The 18,106-nt window shown below is 47.2% G+C and overlaps 1 protein-coding gene across 1 annotated transcript in view; it reads right to left on the reverse strand.

Moving 5' to 3' along the window:
- The window catches only part of DNAJB12 (DnaJ heat shock protein family (Hsp40) member B12), a 176,659-nt gene that overhangs the window by 25,528 nt on the left and 133,025 nt on the right, over positions 1–18,106 (reverse strand). Inside the window, exon 3 of the mRNA XM_063961468.1 lies at positions 16,824–16,969. Coding sequence (XP_063817538.1) covers positions 16,824–16,969 — 146 coding nt within the window. The remainder of the gene's footprint in view (positions 1–16,823; positions 16,970–18,106) is intronic.

An 18,106-nucleotide genomic window follows, 5' to 3' on the forward strand; every position in this document is an offset into this window, starting at 1 on the left:
CACAAGGCCCAGCAACTCCTGGAATGTAGCATCATCCATTCGAAAAAAGTTGCGATAATCTTCAGGGTTATTATCCCTAATCTCGGTCAGGAGCGACATATGAGAGAGAGTCCCCCTCTTCAACAGCCACTCCTTGCTCCAAACCCTCTTCATTTTCAGATCCCTGTCACACTTCAGCTTCAGATAGCCATAGGCTAACAGAAGTTGATACCTGTCGGAATCCATCACAAAAATAAGATTTTACTTACCGGTAAATCTAATTCTCGTAGTCCGTAGTGGATGCTGGGGACTTCGTAAGGACCATGGGGAATAGACGGGCTCCGCAGGAGACCGGGCACTTTAAGAAAGAATTAGGAATACTGGTGTGCACTGGCTCCTCCCTCTATGCCCCTCCTCCAGACCTCAGTTAAGGAAACTGTGCCCGGAAGAGCTGACCGTACAAGGAAAGGATTTTGGAATCCAGGATAAGACTCATACCAGCCACACCGTATAACTCGTGATAAACTTACCCAGTTAACAGTATGAACAACAACAGAGCATCAGACAAACCTGATGCAACCATTACATAACCCTTATTTAAGCAATAACTATATACAAGTATTGCAGAAGAAGTCCGCACTTGGGACGGGCGCCCAGCATCCACTACGGACTACGAGAAATAGATTTACCGGTAAGTAAAATCTTATTTTCTCTAACGTCCTAGTGGATGCTGGGGACTCCGTAAGGACCATGGGGATTATACCAAAGCTCCCAAACGGGCGGGAGAGTGCGGATGACTCTGCAGCACCGAATGAGAGAACTCCAGGTCCTCCTCAGCCAGGGTATCAAACTTGTAGAACTTTGCAAAGGTGTTTGAACCTGACCAAGTAGCCGCTCGGCAAAGCTGTAATGCCGAGACCCCTCGGGCAGCCGCCCAAGAAGAGCCCACCTTCCTTGTGGAGTGGGCTTTTACTGATTTTGGAAGCGGCAATCCAGCCGCAGAATGAGCCTGCTGGATCGAGTTACAGATCCAGCGAGCAATAGTTTGCTTTGAAGCAGGAGCACCCAGCTTGTTGGATGCATACAGGATAAACAGCGACTCAGTTTTCCTGACTCTAGCCGTTCTGGCTACATAAACCTTCAAAGCCCTGATTACATCCAGTAACTCGGAATCCTCCAAGTCACGAGTAGCCACAGGCACCACAATAGGTTGGTTCATATGAAAGATGACACCACATTTGGCAGAAATTACGGACAAGTCCGCAATTCTGCCCTGTCCATATGGAAAACCAAATAGGGGCTTTTATGTGACAAAGCCACCAATTCTGACACACGCCTAGCCGAAGCCAAGGCTAATAGCATGACCACCTTCCACGTGAGATATTTTAACTCCACGGTTTTAAGCGGCTCAAACCAGTGTGATTTCAGGAAACTCAACACCACGTAAAGATCCCAAGGTGCCACTGGAGGCACAAACGGGGGCTGAATATGCAGCACTCCCTTTACAGATGTCTGAACTTCAGGTAGAGAAGCTAGTTCTTTTTGAAAGAAAATGGTTAGGGACGAAATCTGGACCTTAATGGACCCCAATTTTAGGCCCAAAGTCACTCCCGACTGTAGGAAGTGAAGGAAACGGCCCAGCTGGAATTCCTCTGTAGAGGCATTCCTGGCCTCACACCAAGCAACATATTTTCGCCGTATACGGTGATAATGTTTAGCCGTCACGTCCTTCCTAGCCTTTATTAGCGTAGGAATAACCTCATCCGGAATCCCTTTTTTCTACTAGGATCCGGCGTTCAACCGCCATGCCGTCAAACGCAGCCACGGTAAGTCTTGGAACAGACAATGTCCCTGCTGCAACGGATCCTGCCCTAGAGGCAGAGGCCATGGGTCCTCTGTGAGCATTTCTTGCAGCTCTGGATACCAAGTCCTTCTTGGCTAATCCGGAACAATGAGTATTGTTCTCACTCCTCTTTTCCTTATGATTCTCAGCACCTTGGGTATGAGAGGAAGAGGAGGAAACACATAAACCGACTGGAACATCCACGGTGTCACCAGTGCGTCTACAGCTATCACCTGAGGGTCTCTTGACCTGGCGCAATACCTCTGTAGCTTTTTGTTGAGGCGGGATGCTATCATGTCCACCTGTGGCAGTTCCCACCGACCTACAATCTGCGCGAAGACTTCTTGATGAAGTCCCCACTCTCCCGGGTGGAGGTCGTGCCTGCTGAGGAAGTCTGCTTCCCAGTTGTCCACTCCCGGAATGAACACTGCTGACAGTGCTCGTACGTGATTCTCCGCCCATCGAAGAATTATGGTGGCTTCCGCCATCGCCACCCTGCTCCTTGTGCCGCCTTGGCGATTTACATGAGTCACTGCGGTGATGTTGTCTGATTGAATCAGCACCGATTGGTTGCGAAGCAGGGTCTCCGCTTGACTTAGGGCGTTGTATATGGCCCTTAGTTCCAGGATATTGATGTGAAGGCAAGTCTCCTGACTTGACCACAGCTCTTGGAAACTCCTTCCCTGAGTGACTGCCCCCCACCCTCTGAGGCTTGCATCCGTGATCACCAGGACCCAGTCCTGAATGCCAAACCTGCGGCCCTCGAGAAGGTGAGTACTCTGCAGCCACCACAGAAGAGACACCCTGGCCCTGGGGGATCAGCCGATGCATCTGTAAATGCAATCCGGACCACTTGTCCAACAGATCCCATTGAAAAGGTCCTCGCATGGAACCTGCCGCAGGGAATGGCCTCGTATGACGCCACCATCTTTCCCAGGACTCTCGTGCAGTGATGCACCGACACCTGTTTTGGTTTTAAGAGGTCTCTGACCAGTGTCATGAGTTCCTGAGCCTTCTCTATCGGGAGAAGAACCTTCTTCTGGTCTGTGTCCAGAATCATGCCCAGGAAGGGCAGACTCGTCGTAGGAATCAGCTGCGACTTTGGAATATTCAGAATCCAGCTGTGCTGTTGTAACACTTCCCGAGAGCGTGCTACACTAATCAGCAACTGCTCTCTGGACCTCGCCTTTATGAGGAGATCGTCCAAGTATGGGATAATTGTGACTCCTTGCTTTCGCAGGAGCACCATCATTACTGCCATTACCTTGGTAAATATTCTCGGTGCCATGGACAGACCAAACGGCAACGTCTGGAATTGGTAATGACAATCCTGTACCACAAATCTGAGGTACTCCTGATGAGGTGGATAAACGGGGACATGAAGGTAAGCATCCTTTATGTCCAGAGACACCATAAAATCCCCCTCCCTTGCGATGACCGCTCTGAGCGATTCTATCTTGAACTTGAACTTTTCAAGTATATGTTCAGGGATTTTAAATTCAATATGGGTCTGACCGAACCATCTGGTTTCGGGACTACAACATGGTCGGATAATAACCCCTCCTTGTTGAAGGAGGGGAACCTTGACCACCACCTGTTGAAGATACAATTTGTGAATTGCAGTTAACCCTGTTTCCCTCTCGTGGGGGGAAGCCGGCAGGGCCGGCAGTGAGGAGGCATCTTTTTTTTTTTTTTTCAAAGTCCAGCTTGTATCCCTGAGACACTATCTATTGCCCAGGGATCTAACAGGGAGTGAACCCCCTTGTGGCTGAACTTACAGAAGCGTGCCCCCACCGGGTCTAGCTCGGCCTGTGGAGCCCCAGCGACATGCGGTGGATTTTCGTAGAGGCCGGGGAGGACTTCTCTTCCTGGGAACTAGCTGTGTTGTGCAGCTGGCTTCCTCTGCCCCCGCCTCTGGCAAGAAAGGACGCACCTCGGACTTTCTTGTTTCTTTGTTCGAAAGGCTGCATTTGATAATGACGTGCTTTTCCTAGGCTGTGCAGGAATATAAGGCAAAATATCAGAATTACCAGCTATAACTGTGGAGACCAGGTCCGAGAACCCTTCTCCACACAATCCTCAGCCTTCCATATGCCACTTAAGTTGGCATCATCTGTCCATTGCATATTCTACAGGACACGTCAAGCAGAAATCGACATAGCTTTGCCTCTAGGACCCAGTATACTCATGTCTCTTTGGGCATGTTTTATGATAGATATCTCTTAAGACAGCATCTTTTTTTATATACATATATCTCTCTCTCTCTCTCTATATATATATATATATATATATATATATATATATATATATATATATATATATATATATATATATATCTCTCTCTATATATATATATATCTCTCTCTCTCTATATATATATATCTCTCTCTCTATATATATATATATCTGCAGGATCCCTGTGAATAGCTAGGGCTACCCTTTGGGCAAACGTGACACCCTGGAGTTCCCATCACATCCTGGCCCTAGTGGGGAAAGGATACTGCCTGAGAATTCTTTGTGGGAAGCTGCAGTCTCTTGTCTGGAGATTCACGCTCTTTTTCCTCATGAGAGGAGGGAAATTTACCTCAGCTTTCTTCCCCTTAAAATGTGTACCCTTGTGTCAGGGACAGATGAGTCATCAGTGATATGCAAATCATCTTTATTACAATAATCATATATTGAATACTTTTCTACCACTTTGGCTGTAACTTTGCATTATCGTAGTCGACACAGGAGTCAAACTTCGTGTCAATATCAGTGTCTATTATTTTGGATAGTGAGCATTGTGAGACTCTGAAGGTATCTGCGCCATAGGGACAGACATGGGTAGATTTCCTGTCTGTTCTCTAATCTTGTGCGCAATAAATTCACCTTAGCACTTACACATATCCAAACAGGTGTCGGCGTTGTCGACGGAGACACCCTCTCACACACATATTAGCTCCATCTCCTCCTTAGGGGAGCCTTTTACCTCAGACATGTCGACACACACGTACCGACACACCACACACACAGGGGATGCTCTATTTGAAGACAGTTCCCCCACAAGGCCCTTTGGAGAGACAGAGAGAGAGTATGCCAGCACACACCCCAGCGCTATATGACCCAGGAATCACACAGTAATGTAGTGTTAACCCAGTAGCTGCTGTATACATTGTTTTTACGCCAAATTTATGTGCCCCCCCCTCTTTTTCACCCTCTTCTATCGTGCTTCTGCAGGGGAGAGCCTGGGGAGCTTCCTCTCAGCGGAGCTGTGGAGATAAAATGGCGCTGGTGAGTGCTGAGGAAGAAGCCCCGCCCCCTCAGCGGCGGGCTTCTGTCCCGCGATTTTGTGTAAAATAATGGTGGGGGCTCATGCATATATACAGTGCCCAACTGTATATATGCCCACTTTGCCAGGAGGTCTCTAATTGCTGCCCAGGGCGCCTCCCCCCCACCCCTGCACCCTACAGTGACCGGAGTGTGTGGGTGTAATGTGGGAGCAATGGCGCACAGCTGCAGTGCTGTGCGCTACCTCATATGAAGACTGGAGTCTTCTGCCGCCAATTTTGAAGTCTTCTTGCTTCTCACGCCGGCTTCTGTCTTCTGGCTCTGCGAGGGGGGCGGCGGCGCGGCTCCGGGATCGGACGACCAAGGGTGAGTTCCTGTGTTCGATCCCTCTGGAGCTAATGGTGTCCAGTAGCCCTTGAAGCACGACCTATCCGCAGTTAGTAGGTTTGCTTCTCTCCCCTCAGTCCCATGTAGCAGAGAGTCTGTTGCCAGCAGATCTCTCTGAAAAGAAAAAATCCTAACAAAATACTTTCTTATTAGCAAGCTCAGGAGAGCTCACTAAAGTGCACCCAGCTCTGTCCGGGCACAGATTCCAACTGAGGTCTGGAGGAGGGGCATAGAGGGAGGAGCCAGTGCACACCAGTATTCCTAATTCTTTCTTAAAGTGCCCTGTCTCCTGCGGAGCCCATCTATTCCCCATGGTCCTTACGGAGTCCCCAGCATCCACTAGGACGTTAGAGAAATAAGGTATAGCACTTTGTTGAAACAAGCCAAACAAAACAAAGCACACTAGCAATGTGGAACGCTCGGAAGGTATAAACCAGCCTCACTTATCACAGAGCAGAGGTGTGCACATGTCTAAAATGGCTGCTATTTAAATGCCTATTTGGCCCACCCCCCTAGCACCAATCCTGCCAATCACATATGGGATAGGTGCAGGGTCCACAGGGCTAATGGGTGCTGCTAGATAATTTGCCTTTGGCCCAGTTACCCTAGCACCCTAATCCAGCACATCAGATATATCTTATGGTACCTGTGAATGCATTGCGATAAATCGCCTGCGATATGTCACCACGTGACATATCGCTGGTGATATCGCATGCAAAAAAAAAAAAAGTCACATGTACCAAATCGTTTGGAATCATCTGGAACCACTCCCGGGAGAGTTCAAGGGAAGTCGCCCCGACTTCACCCTCTAGACATATCGTTCTAGTGTATGGAGCCCTCTCCTTCAGCCTTTTACCTAGTAGGGGTACTCTGCACGGGTGGTCTTCAGTATGCCGACTGACGGGATCCCGGCGCACAGTATACCGGCGCCGGAATCCCGACAACCGGCATACCGACACTTATTCTCCCTCGTGGAGGTCCACGTCCCCCCTGGAGGGAGAATAAAATAGCACTGTGCCCGTAGCGTGGCGAGCGCAGCGAGCCCGCAAGGGGCTCATTTGCGCTCGCCACACTGTCGGTAAGCTGGCGGTCGGGCTCCCGGCGCCGGTATGCTGGTCGCCGGGAGCCCGACCGCCGGCATATCGTAGTGAACCCACTCTGCACAGATCAGTACTGGAGCTTGCTATAAACAAGGGGTCATAAATGAAGAGTCCCTATATTTGTTCCAGTCTGGGGTAGCAAAGTGGAGTTAGCAATATGCTTTACACCCTGAAGGTAAACAACTTTTCAGGAATAACAGGGTCAAGCACTGTTATGTAACATAGACACTAGCACATACATGTTAGTCAGCACGGTCTGTGAACAATATGACTGTTGCTCCTTCATTAAGAGGGTTCAATGATCGACTTTTCAGTATCAATTAAGATGCATTCAGCAAGCATTAAATACAGCTTACATGGATGATAGCACGGTATGGGGAAACTGCTAAGGAATGCGAGTACTAGAACCAATGTCACATGACAATTTATAAAATCATGTGGAACTCATATCAGCAGTTTCCACTATCAGAAATGCTGGCAGCCAGGGATTTAACTGCAAATACTTCTCTAAATACCAATTTTAAAGTATGGTTTGGGATCATAAAACTATAATCTGTATGACTATTAGCCTGTAATATATTCTAAGGCAGAAGTTGCAAACACCAAAATCTTTAACTGCTATTCGTACAGCTCCTGGAGAGGAGACCTATAATGATCCCTGTGCTGCATGCAGTCTGCAACATGTGCATGGCCGAACGCTAGTGCACTGCAGAGAAAACAAATGCAATATAACGTGATAAATAGAGCTGCCTGCTCACTGTGCATGCACATAGCCACAATCAGCGCAAAGACATACTAATGCGTCCTCATACATTGTTGCTGCATTCGCACCAAATAAGTAATCTTTGTCTACACCACCCACTTCCATGCGTAAATGGACAGCTGGGGTCGGATACACAAAGTGCCGCAATGCAAAAGCCGTGGCTTTTTCCATGCCAAGTTCCGCTGTGCTTCGTATACAGACGCAGCTGCACATAGATATACAAGTGTCGCATAGAAAATTCATCAGCACAATTTCCTGGTGCATCCTAGTCCCTTTGCGTCTAAGACGCCCAACACTAGCAGAGTTGCACGGCACCCAGCGGCACACTCGCGCCAGGCATCTCTTGTATTGAGGCTAGCTGTACGAGGACACATCTGTACCCACAACATATTACACAGCACTGTCCAATCAAGAAATGTTATTCATTCATTTACATAATTCTTCATGCCCCGATGGGGCGTCCAATTTAGTCCACTACCATAAAAAGGTCACCTCCATTGATTTTCACTCTTCTAGATGTTTTATAATGCACGATCATAGTGCAAGTGTGTAATGAAATTCCAAAATTAGAGCAATACCAAATATTAAGTAGGCAAGGTTTCCAATAAAACATTTTTAGAAATAGTTTCATATATGATGTCTCCCCTCCCCCATCTGAATCTATTATATAATATCAGTGTGCTTAAATCTGCAGCACTAGCAGCTGAGTGTCCAGTAATCTGCTTTAGCCTGGACTTTATCCTATGATCATACTTGCCAGAAGCCTAGAGCTCATCCTGTGCAGCACAAATGACTGATCATGGGATAACGCTACAGTAAGACTGGCTGCGGAAACCAGATGTACTTCTGGAAGCGTCACAGAGATCTAAAATTATTGCTCGGTGCTTGTGTTAGAGTGAGGTCAAAAGTACAAATTGTACCATTCAGAAGCAGTGTGTCAGATGTTCAGCGTACGTTTAGTAAGTACAGCTCTACTTTTAGGGCCGGGTAAAATATTAGCAGTGCATACAATGCAGATGGCTGCTCTATTTCCAGTGCCCTGTGCGCAGTTAGCACGGCTAAACCACACAAGCACTAATGTCAAAATCATGACTTACACTGAAGAATTTGGCTCCTTTTTAAGTATTATTTCCTGCTTCCTGTCTTTAAGTCTCATCATAAGAGACTGACTGTTCACTCTTTAAGGGCTGACGGTATTTAACACATTAGTGACCAAACCTATTGCACAGAGGATAATTTAATTCAGGGTGAAGTGCTGCCACAATGTATAGCTGTGGACACCATGTATTACAGTAGCCAAACACCGCTAATATAGGGTGCAAGGGAAACTTTGCAATGTTACTGGCAAAGTGCCTTTCCCTCACTGGTGTGCGGGCAAATCGCAGCCATTGCTCTGAATTGAATTTCCCCAAACAACGTAAGCCAAATAAGATTAAAGTGCAACAAAATTTGCTGCGCTATATAAAAACCTGTTAATAAATAAAAAAAGCCAGAACTCTAAACTAGATTCAGCCTTTAACTAACAATAGTTGCATAAATATTATAGCAAAACAATCTGAGGTGCCCACACACTAGGACGATATCATGCCTTTTTGCACGTTATTGACACATCAGGCTGTCGTATCGCGAGTAAGTTGACCACATCGTGTGTGCTATCTGAGGTGCGCTCCCTGGGGTTGTAAGCAGGGTTTTCAGATCTTACCTGCAGGTAAGATCTGGCCTTCTCGCTTGTGATTATGGGGCAGATGTATTAAGCCTGGAGAAGTGATAAAGCAGTGATAAGTACAAGGTGATAACGCACCAGCCAATCAGCTCCAATATGTAAATTGGCAGTTAGGAGCCGACTGGCTGGTGCATTATCACCTTGCACTTATCACTGCTTTATCACTTCTCCAGACTTAATACATCTGACCCTATGTGCTTTAACGTTAGATTGCATGCGATCTAATGTTAGCGCATAGCGAGTGAAGTGACCTGGACTCCCGATATCATGAGTCCAGGAGCTGCTACCTCTTTCTAGTGCATGGGAACCTTTATTCTTGTACCAGTGGTTTTAGAAAATTACTGAATACATAAAACTCACTTTTCTGCTCCAAGCTAAACATATTAAGAAGCCTTATGCTAGCCATACATCAGACCAACTTTTCTCCAACACTCCAAACTTCCAACCATCCAATTTGTCTGTTCAACTAAAACAGTGCCCCACACATCTAACCAACTTTTCATCAGACCAACCAACCAACTTCTGTCCAACTTGTGATGTCACCAAAGTAGGCGGACAGTACCTGCTTACAGTACTTCAGTTTGTGTTTTTTGTTTTTTTCAATTCAAAACATGCAGAAGTGTCTTTATTTCAGTGAAACTGGGCTTTTCTTTCAGACTGCTCCTCTCACCTACAAATGGGTCCCAGATATCAGGGATAGAGTGAGTAGCGGCTCCCAGCAACGGCTATTTGACATTATAAGCGCTTTTGTTTATTTCTAAGTACCGCCTGTGAACTTATCAATTAGAGCTATCGTTTGTGTAATGCAGGACAAATAACCGTCCTGGCAATCTCTCATGTATTAGTCTCTTTCTGGAGCTGTGTTTTTTTTTTTTCCAGTGTTGGAAACCATACTACTTTAATACTCTGATTCAGTTGTACACGAGCTGCCACCGGCTATAAACAGAAATCAGCATTTCATGAGGTAACTGAAGTGGCCCAAGGTGTAGCCTGACAAGTGACCTCTTCTTTCCTGCAAATTCCTCTTTTTTCATAGGAAACCATGTAACAATTAGTGTTAACCCTTTTTACTGCATTTTCACGTTTCTCCAAAAAGTGCTTACAAGTCCTGCTGCCACCTCAGGATTTACAGCACGCAATTCCGTCAGTTTTTGAAGATCTACCATAAGCAGATTAGGCCAGCCCAGGAGCCATTTTGCATTGATGTCTGTGTTATGCCCCCCAGGGACATTTAAAAATAAGAATTTACTTACCGGTAATTCTATTTCTCGTAGTCCGTAGTGGATGCTGGGAACTCCGTAAGGACCATGGGGAATAGCGGGCTCCGAAGGAGACTGGGCACATCTAATAAAGAATTAGGACTACCTGGTGTGCACTGGCTCCTCCCTCTATGCCCCTCCTCCAAACCTCAGTTAGGAAACTGTGCCCGGAAGAGCTGACACAATAAGGAAAGGATTTGGAATCCCGGGTAAGACTCATACCAGCCACACTGTACAACTCGTGATACTATACCCAGTTAACAGTATGAATAACAACTGAGCCTCTCAACAGATGGCTCCAAACAATAACCCTTTAGTTAAGCAATAACTATATACAGGTATTGCAGACAATCCGCACTTGGGATGGGCGAGAAATAGAATTACCGGTGAGTAAATTCTTATTTTCTCTGACGTCCTAGTGGATGCTGGGAACTCCGTAAGGACCATGGGGATTATACCAAAGCTCCCAAACGGGCGGGAGAGTGCGGATGACTCTGCAGCACCGAATGAGCAAACTCAAGGTCCTCCTCAGCCAGGGTATCAAACGTGTAGAATTTTGCAAATGTGTTTGAACCCGACCAAGTAGCAGCTCGGCAAAGTTGTAGAGCCGAGACCCCTCGGGCAGCCGCCCAAGAAGAGCCCACTTTCCTCGTGGAATGGGCTTTTACAGATTTAGGATGCGGCAGTCCAGCCGCAGAATGTGCAAGTTGAATCGTGCTACAGATCCAGCGAGCAATAGTCCGCTGTGAAGCAGGAGCACCCAGCTTGTTGGGTGCATACAGGATAAATAGTCCCGAGTAGCCGCAGGCACCACAATATAGAGTGGTTGAAATGAAACGCTGATACCACCTTAGGAAGAAATTGGGGACGAGTCCTCAATTCCGCCCTATCCATATGGAAAATCAGATAAGGGCTTTTACAAGACAAAGCCGCCAATTCTGACACACGCTTGGCCGAAGCCAAGGCCAACAGCATGACCACTTTCCACGTGAGATATTTTAGCTCCACGGTTTTAAGTGGCTCAAACCAATGCGACTTTAGGAAATCCAACACCACGTTGAGATCCCAAGGTGCCACTGGAGGCACAAAAGGGGGCTGAATATGCAGCACTCCCTTAACAAAAATCTGAACTTCAGGCCGTGAAGCCAGTTCTTTTTGGAAGAAAATCGACAGAGCGAAATCTGGACCTTAATGGAACCCAATTTGAGGCCCATAGTCACCCCTGACTGTAGGAAGTGCAGAAAACGACCCAGCTGAAATTCCTCCGTTGGGGCCTTCCTGGCCTCACACCACGCAACATTTTCGCCATATGCGGTGATAATGTATTGCGGTCACATCCTTCCTAGCTTTAATCAGCGTAGGGATGACTTCCTCCGGAATGCCCTTCAGGATCCGGTGTTCAACCGCCATGCCGTCAAACGTAGTCGCGGTAAGTCTTGGAACAGACAGGGCCCCTGCTGCAGCAGGTCCTGTCTGAGCGGCAGAGGCCATGGGTCCTCTGAGATCATTTCTTGAAGTTCTGGGTACCAAGCTCTTCTTGGCCAATCCGGAACAATGATTATAGTTATTACTCTTCTCCTTCTTATTCTCCTCAGTACCTTGGGTATGAGAGGAAGAGGAGGGAACACATAAACAGACTGGTACACCCACGGTGTCACTAGACCGTCCACAGCTATCGCCTGAGGGTCCCTTGATCTGGCGCAATATCTTTTTAGCTTTTTTATTGAGGCGGGACGCCATCATGTCGACCTGTGGTCGTTCCCACCGATGTACAATCAGCTTGAAAACTTCTGGATGAAGTCCCCACTCTCCCGGGTGGAGGTTGTGTCTGCTGAGGAAGTCTGCTTCCCAGTTTTCCACTCCCGGAATGAACACTGCTGACAGTGCTATCACGTGATTCTTCGCCCATCGAAGAATCCTTGTGGCTTCTGCCATTGCTATCCTGCTTCTTGTGCCGCCTTGTCGATTTACATGGGCGACAGCCGTGATGTTGTCTGACTGAATCAGCACCGGTTGTTTTTGAAGCAGGGATTCTGTTTTACTCAGGGCATTGTAAATGACCCCTAGTTCCAGAATATTTATATACAAGGAAGTTTTTGTCCTTGGACGTCTTATTCCCTGAGTGACTGCCCCCCACCCTCGGAGGCTTGCATTCGTGGTCACCAGGACCCAGTCCTGTATGCCGAATCTGCGGCCTTCACAAAGATGAGCACTCTGCAGCCACTACAGCAGAGACACCCTGGCCCTTGGTGACAGGGTGATCCACCGATGCATCTGAAGATGCGATTCGGACCACTTATCCAAGAGATCCCACTGGAAGATCCTCGCATGGAACCTGCCAAAAGGAAACGCTTCGTAAGAGCTACCATCTTTCCCAGGATTCGCGTGCAGTGATGCACCGACACCTGTTTTGGTTGCAGGAGGTCCCTGACCAGAGATGATAATTCCTGGGCCTTCTCCTCCGGGAGAAAAACCTTCTTCTGTTCTGTGTCCAGAATCATACCCAGGAACAGCAGACGCGTCGCGGGAATCAGCTGCGACTTTGGGATATTCAGGATCCAGCCGTGCTGATGCAGCACTTCCTGAGATAGTGCTACGCTGACTAGCAACTGCTCCTTGGACCTCGTCTTTTCAGGATATCGTCCAAATACTGGATAATTATAACTCCCTTCTGTCTAAGGAGTATCATCATTTTGGCCATTACCTTGGTAAATACCCTCGGTGCCATGGACAGACCAAACGGCAACGTCTGGCATTGGTAATGACAGTCCTGTACCACAAACCTGAGTTACTCCTGGTGAGGTGGGTACATGGGGACACCCTCTTCCAGGCTTGTATAACCGCCCTGGGCGATTCCATCTTGAACTTGAACTTCCTTATATAAGTGTTCAAGAATTTTAAATTTAGGATGAGTCTCACCGAACCATCTGGTTTCGGTACCACAACATTGTGGAATAGTAACCCCGCCCCTGTTGAAGGGGGGCGGGGGGTACCTTGATTATCACCTGCTGGAAGTACAGCTTGTGAATAGCATCCAGTACTACCTCCCTTTCTTTGGGAGCAGCCGGCAAGGCAGATTTGAGGTAACGGCGAGGGGAAGTGGCCTCTAACCCCAGCTTGTATCCCTGAGATACCACTGTAGAACCCAGGGATCTACCTGTGAGCGAACCCACTGGTCGCTGAAGTTCCGGAGACGCGCCCCCACCGCACCTGGCTCCGCCTGTGGAGCCCCCTCGTCACGCGGTGGACTTTAGAGGAAGCGGGGGAGGCTTTTGGTTCCAGGGAACTGGCTGTCTGGTGCAGCTTTTTCCCTCAACCCCTGCCTCTGGGCAGAAAGGAAGCGCCTCTGACCCGCTTGCCTTTTTGTGGCCGAAAGGACTGTACCTGATAATACGGTGCTTTCTTAGGCTGTGAGGAAACCTGAGGTAAAAATGTCGACTTCCCAGCTGTTGCTGTGGATACTAGGTCCGAGAGACCCTACCCAAACAATTCCTCACTCTTATAAGGCAAAACCTCCATGTGCCTTTTAGAATCAGCATCACCTGTCCACTGACGAGTCCATAATACTCTTCTGGCAGAAATGGACATTGCATTAATTTTAGATGCCAGCCGGCAATATCCCTCTGTGCATCTCTCATATATAAGACCACGTCTTTAAAATGCTCTATGGTTAGCAAAATAGTATCCCTGTCTAGTATTATTTGACAGGGTATCGGACCAAGCTGCTGCAGCACTACACACTGAAGCAATTGCAGGTCTCAGTATAATACCTGAGTGTGTATATACAGACTTCAGGATAGCTTCCTGCTTTTATCAGCAGGCTCCTTTAAGGCGGCCGTATCCTGAGACGGCAGTGCCACCTTTTTTGCCAAGCGTGTGAGAGCCTTCTCCACCCTAGGGGACGTCTCCCAACGTAACCTGTCCTTTGGCGGGACAGGGTACGCCATCAGTAACGTTTTAGAAATTACTAATATCTTATCGGGGGGACCCCACTTCACACACTTTATTCAATTCATCTGATGGGGGAAAAAACCACTGGATGCTTTTTCTCCCCAACTATAATACCCTTTTTTGTGGTAACTGGGTTATTGTCAGAATGTGCAACACATTTTTCATTGCCGTAATCATACAACGGATGTCCCTTGTGGATTTTACATTTGTCTCATCGTCGTCTACACTGGAGTCAGACTCCGTGTCGACATCTGTGTCTGCCATCTGAGGTAGCGGGCGTTTTTTGAGCCCCTGATAGCTTTGAGACGCCTGGGCAGGCACGAGCTGAGAAGCGGGCTGTGCCACTGCTGTACGTCATCTAGCCTTTTATGTAAAGGAGTTGACACTGTCGGTTAATACCTTCCACATATCCACCCACTCTGGTGTCTACCCCGCAGGGGGTGACATCACACTTATCGGCACCTGCTCCGCCTCCATATAATCTTCCTCATCAATCATGTCGACACAGCCGTACCGACACACGCACACACACAGGGAATGCTCTGACTGAGGACAGGACCCCACAAAGTCCTTTGGGGAGACAGAGAGAGAGTATGCCAGCACACACCAGAGCGCTATATAATGCAGGGATTCACACTACACACAGTGATTTTTCCCCTATAGCTGCTATAAATATACAGTTTGCGCCTATATTTTGTGCCCCCCCCCCCCCCTCTCTTTTTCACCCTATTGAGCCTGGAAACTGCAGGGGAGAGCCTGGGGAGCGTCCCTCCAGCGGAGCTGTGAGAGGAAATGGCGCCAGTGTGCTGAGGGAGATAGCCCCGCCCCCTTCACGGCGGGCTTCTCTTGCTTTTTTTATGGATATATGGCAGGGGATTTTACACATATATAGTCTTAATGACTATATTATGTGTATTTTTGCCAATGTAAGGTAATTTTATTGCAGCCTAGGGCGCCCCCCCCCCAGCGCCCTGCACCCATCAGTGACCGGAGTGTGAGGTGTGCATGGGGAGCAATGGCGCACAGCTGCAGTGCTGTGCGCTACCTTAATGAAGACCGGAGTCTTCAGCCGCCGATTTCCTGGACGTTCTTCTTGCTTCTGGCTCTGCAAGGGGGACGGCGACGCGGCTCCGGGACCGGACGACCGAGGCTGGACCTGTGTTCGATCCCTCTGGAGCTAATGGTGTCCAGTAGCCTAAGAAGCCCAAGCTAGCTGCAAGCAGGTAGGTTCGCTTCTTCTCCCCTCAGTCCCTCGTAGCAGTGAGTCTGTTGCCAGCAGATCTCACTGAAAATAAAAAACCTAAATATACTTTCTTTTCTAAGAGCTCAGGAGAGCCCCTAGTGTGCAACCAGCTCGGCCGGGCACAGAATTCTAACTGAGGTCTGGAGGAGGGGCATAGAGGGAGGAGCCAGTGCACACCAGGTAGTCCTAATTCTTTCTTAGATGTGCCCAGTCTCCTTCGGAGCCCGCTATTCCCCATGGTCCTTACGGAGTTCCCAGCATCCACTAGGACGTCAGAGAAAAATAAATAAATACATTGTTGTCCCAAGACACCCTGCATCGCTGCGCTAAGTGGCAATGCAGGATGTCTCTTAGCGCAGAGATAAGATAGATGTTGATACCCCTCCCACTAGAATCGGAGTGACCTTCACTACTGATTTCCTACATTTTCTGCATGCTTTTCATTTGTATGACATATTGACCCATAAAGCACTTTTCTCCACAGTAGTACCATTTAATATAATTGGGGGAGATGTACCAAACCTTCTAGAGCTTGAAAAAGAGGAGAAGTTGCCCAGAGCAGCCAATCGGCTTATATCTAACATTTTATATATAATGTAATAAATGCTAGCTAGAAGCAGATTGCTCGCTCTGCATGCATCAAACGCATTTCCTTCATTAATACTATATTTAGTCTTTGAATATCTGACACCCAAGTGTATGACTGTGCATTTCTTGTTTGCATAAAGCGGTTGTTGCAACACTCCTCTCATCTAACTAGATCAAGAATTACTTTGGACTACCCTCTATATGGGGCTAAATGTAATAGCTTGCAAGAAGTAGGAGGTGCGGGATTTTGTGCAGATTTTTAAAGCGCTAATCATTTAACCTGCAAAAACAGGTTGGTTGTGTCGTGTAAATGATTGCTGCTTTAAAAATACTACCCAGACTAACATGAAATTCCCATACTTCCTACTTCTCGCAGGTTATTACATTTAGCCCTGGGAATCTAGTGTTACATATCTTTGTGTTGTCTGTAAAAAGGCAGATTTTCCCCTTCACTAACAGTACTAACATTCAGGGAGTATATTGAAAAAGGCTGCGCTATAGGGCCAATAATGTACTAATAACAGTACTAATATTCACAAATAAATGCACTACAGGAGTTTAGTCCAATCAGATCCCTGGCGTACTCCTCACTGGTAGCCTCTCCCTACTCTAAGTATTCTGTCTACTACAACTCTGATGGGACTTTTATCCTACTCCTACTGCTCCTAAAGGAGGTTTAGGGTTTCATCTTGCAAGACAAATAAAACATTGACGTACCTTTAAAGGCTTCCGTGGCACCAGGAGCATGATTTTTATCTGGATGAAATTTTAATGCTAACTTTCTGTAAGATTTCTTTAAATCCTCTTCTGTGGCTTCTCTGGTTACACCCAAGATTTCATAGTAGTCTTTACATTGTTTTATCCTATTAAAAGACAAATCAGACAATTCACAATATAGAACTGCTGATGTACAAAGTACAACATTACAGAACAGGTTACGCAATTATGAGAGCTTACACCAGGCCAGCACAAAGCCGTGGTAATGTATAACCACTGGTGCAGTCTTGCCTCCAGTCATTCCTCTCTGATCACTGCATACGTGCCAAGCAAAGATTTTTTTTTTTTTTTTCATTTCCCATCTTAAAAATAATGCTTAATTACATATCGCCATGCAATATACCACTACCCACCGCTACATGTAGCCATGCGCCCCGGCACCCGGGTGCTGGCAGGGACAATATTATATTTGCTGTAAAACAAAAACCACCACATTTATTTTGACAATCAACATTAAAATAAGAAAAGACCATGAAGGGGTTATAGGAAAAATGTATCAACCACTCTAAAGAGGACAAGTGGCAACTCTGAGCCAGAGGCGTACTAATCCAGTCTAGCTGCCAGCGCAATAGACTCTGAGCACTACGGTCACTGGGAGACACTTTTGCAGAGTCCAGAGCAAAATGCAGTGAAAATGCCCGCTGCACCATTTTCCTGGATGATTTTTCACCACTGCTGCCGCCAACGCGGGACTCCAATGGGGTAACTAATTAAGAAATGGGTGCAAGGTGTGTGGTGTGGGCCCCCCTATACTCAGGGGCCCATGTGCTCATTATAGATACGTCACTACAACCAATCTGTTTCTAGCTACCATTTTCTAGAATGTACTAGATAAATGATAGCTTAATCCGATTGCTTGCTATACCTCCAGTTGTTCTCCTTAGAAGGTCTGATACATTTTTGCCTAGGTGAGAGGGAGGAAGAATTCACAAACCACAGTCTCTCCATAGGTGGCAATGCAGCTTTAAATGACACTGGGGGAGATGCAACAAGCATCGGAGAAAGATAAAATGGAGACGTTGCCCAACCCAGCCAGTCACTGTCTAACTGTTATTTCATAGACTGTGCAGATAAATGACAGTCCGAGGCCACTCAAGTGTTCTGGGCAACTTCTCTACTTTCTATCTTTCCAAAGCTTGACATATTTCCTCCATTATGTTTAATTGCACACGCTCGCACACACTCCCACACAATCCATTCACCTCAGGACTTTGAAAGATACA

This window comes from Pseudophryne corroboree, chromosome 3, assembly GCF_028390025.1.
Source record: "Pseudophryne corroboree isolate aPseCor3 chromosome 3, aPseCor3.hap2, whole genome shotgun sequence".
NCBI classification, from domain to species: Eukaryota; Metazoa; Chordata; class Amphibia; order Anura; family Myobatrachidae; genus Pseudophryne; species Pseudophryne corroboree.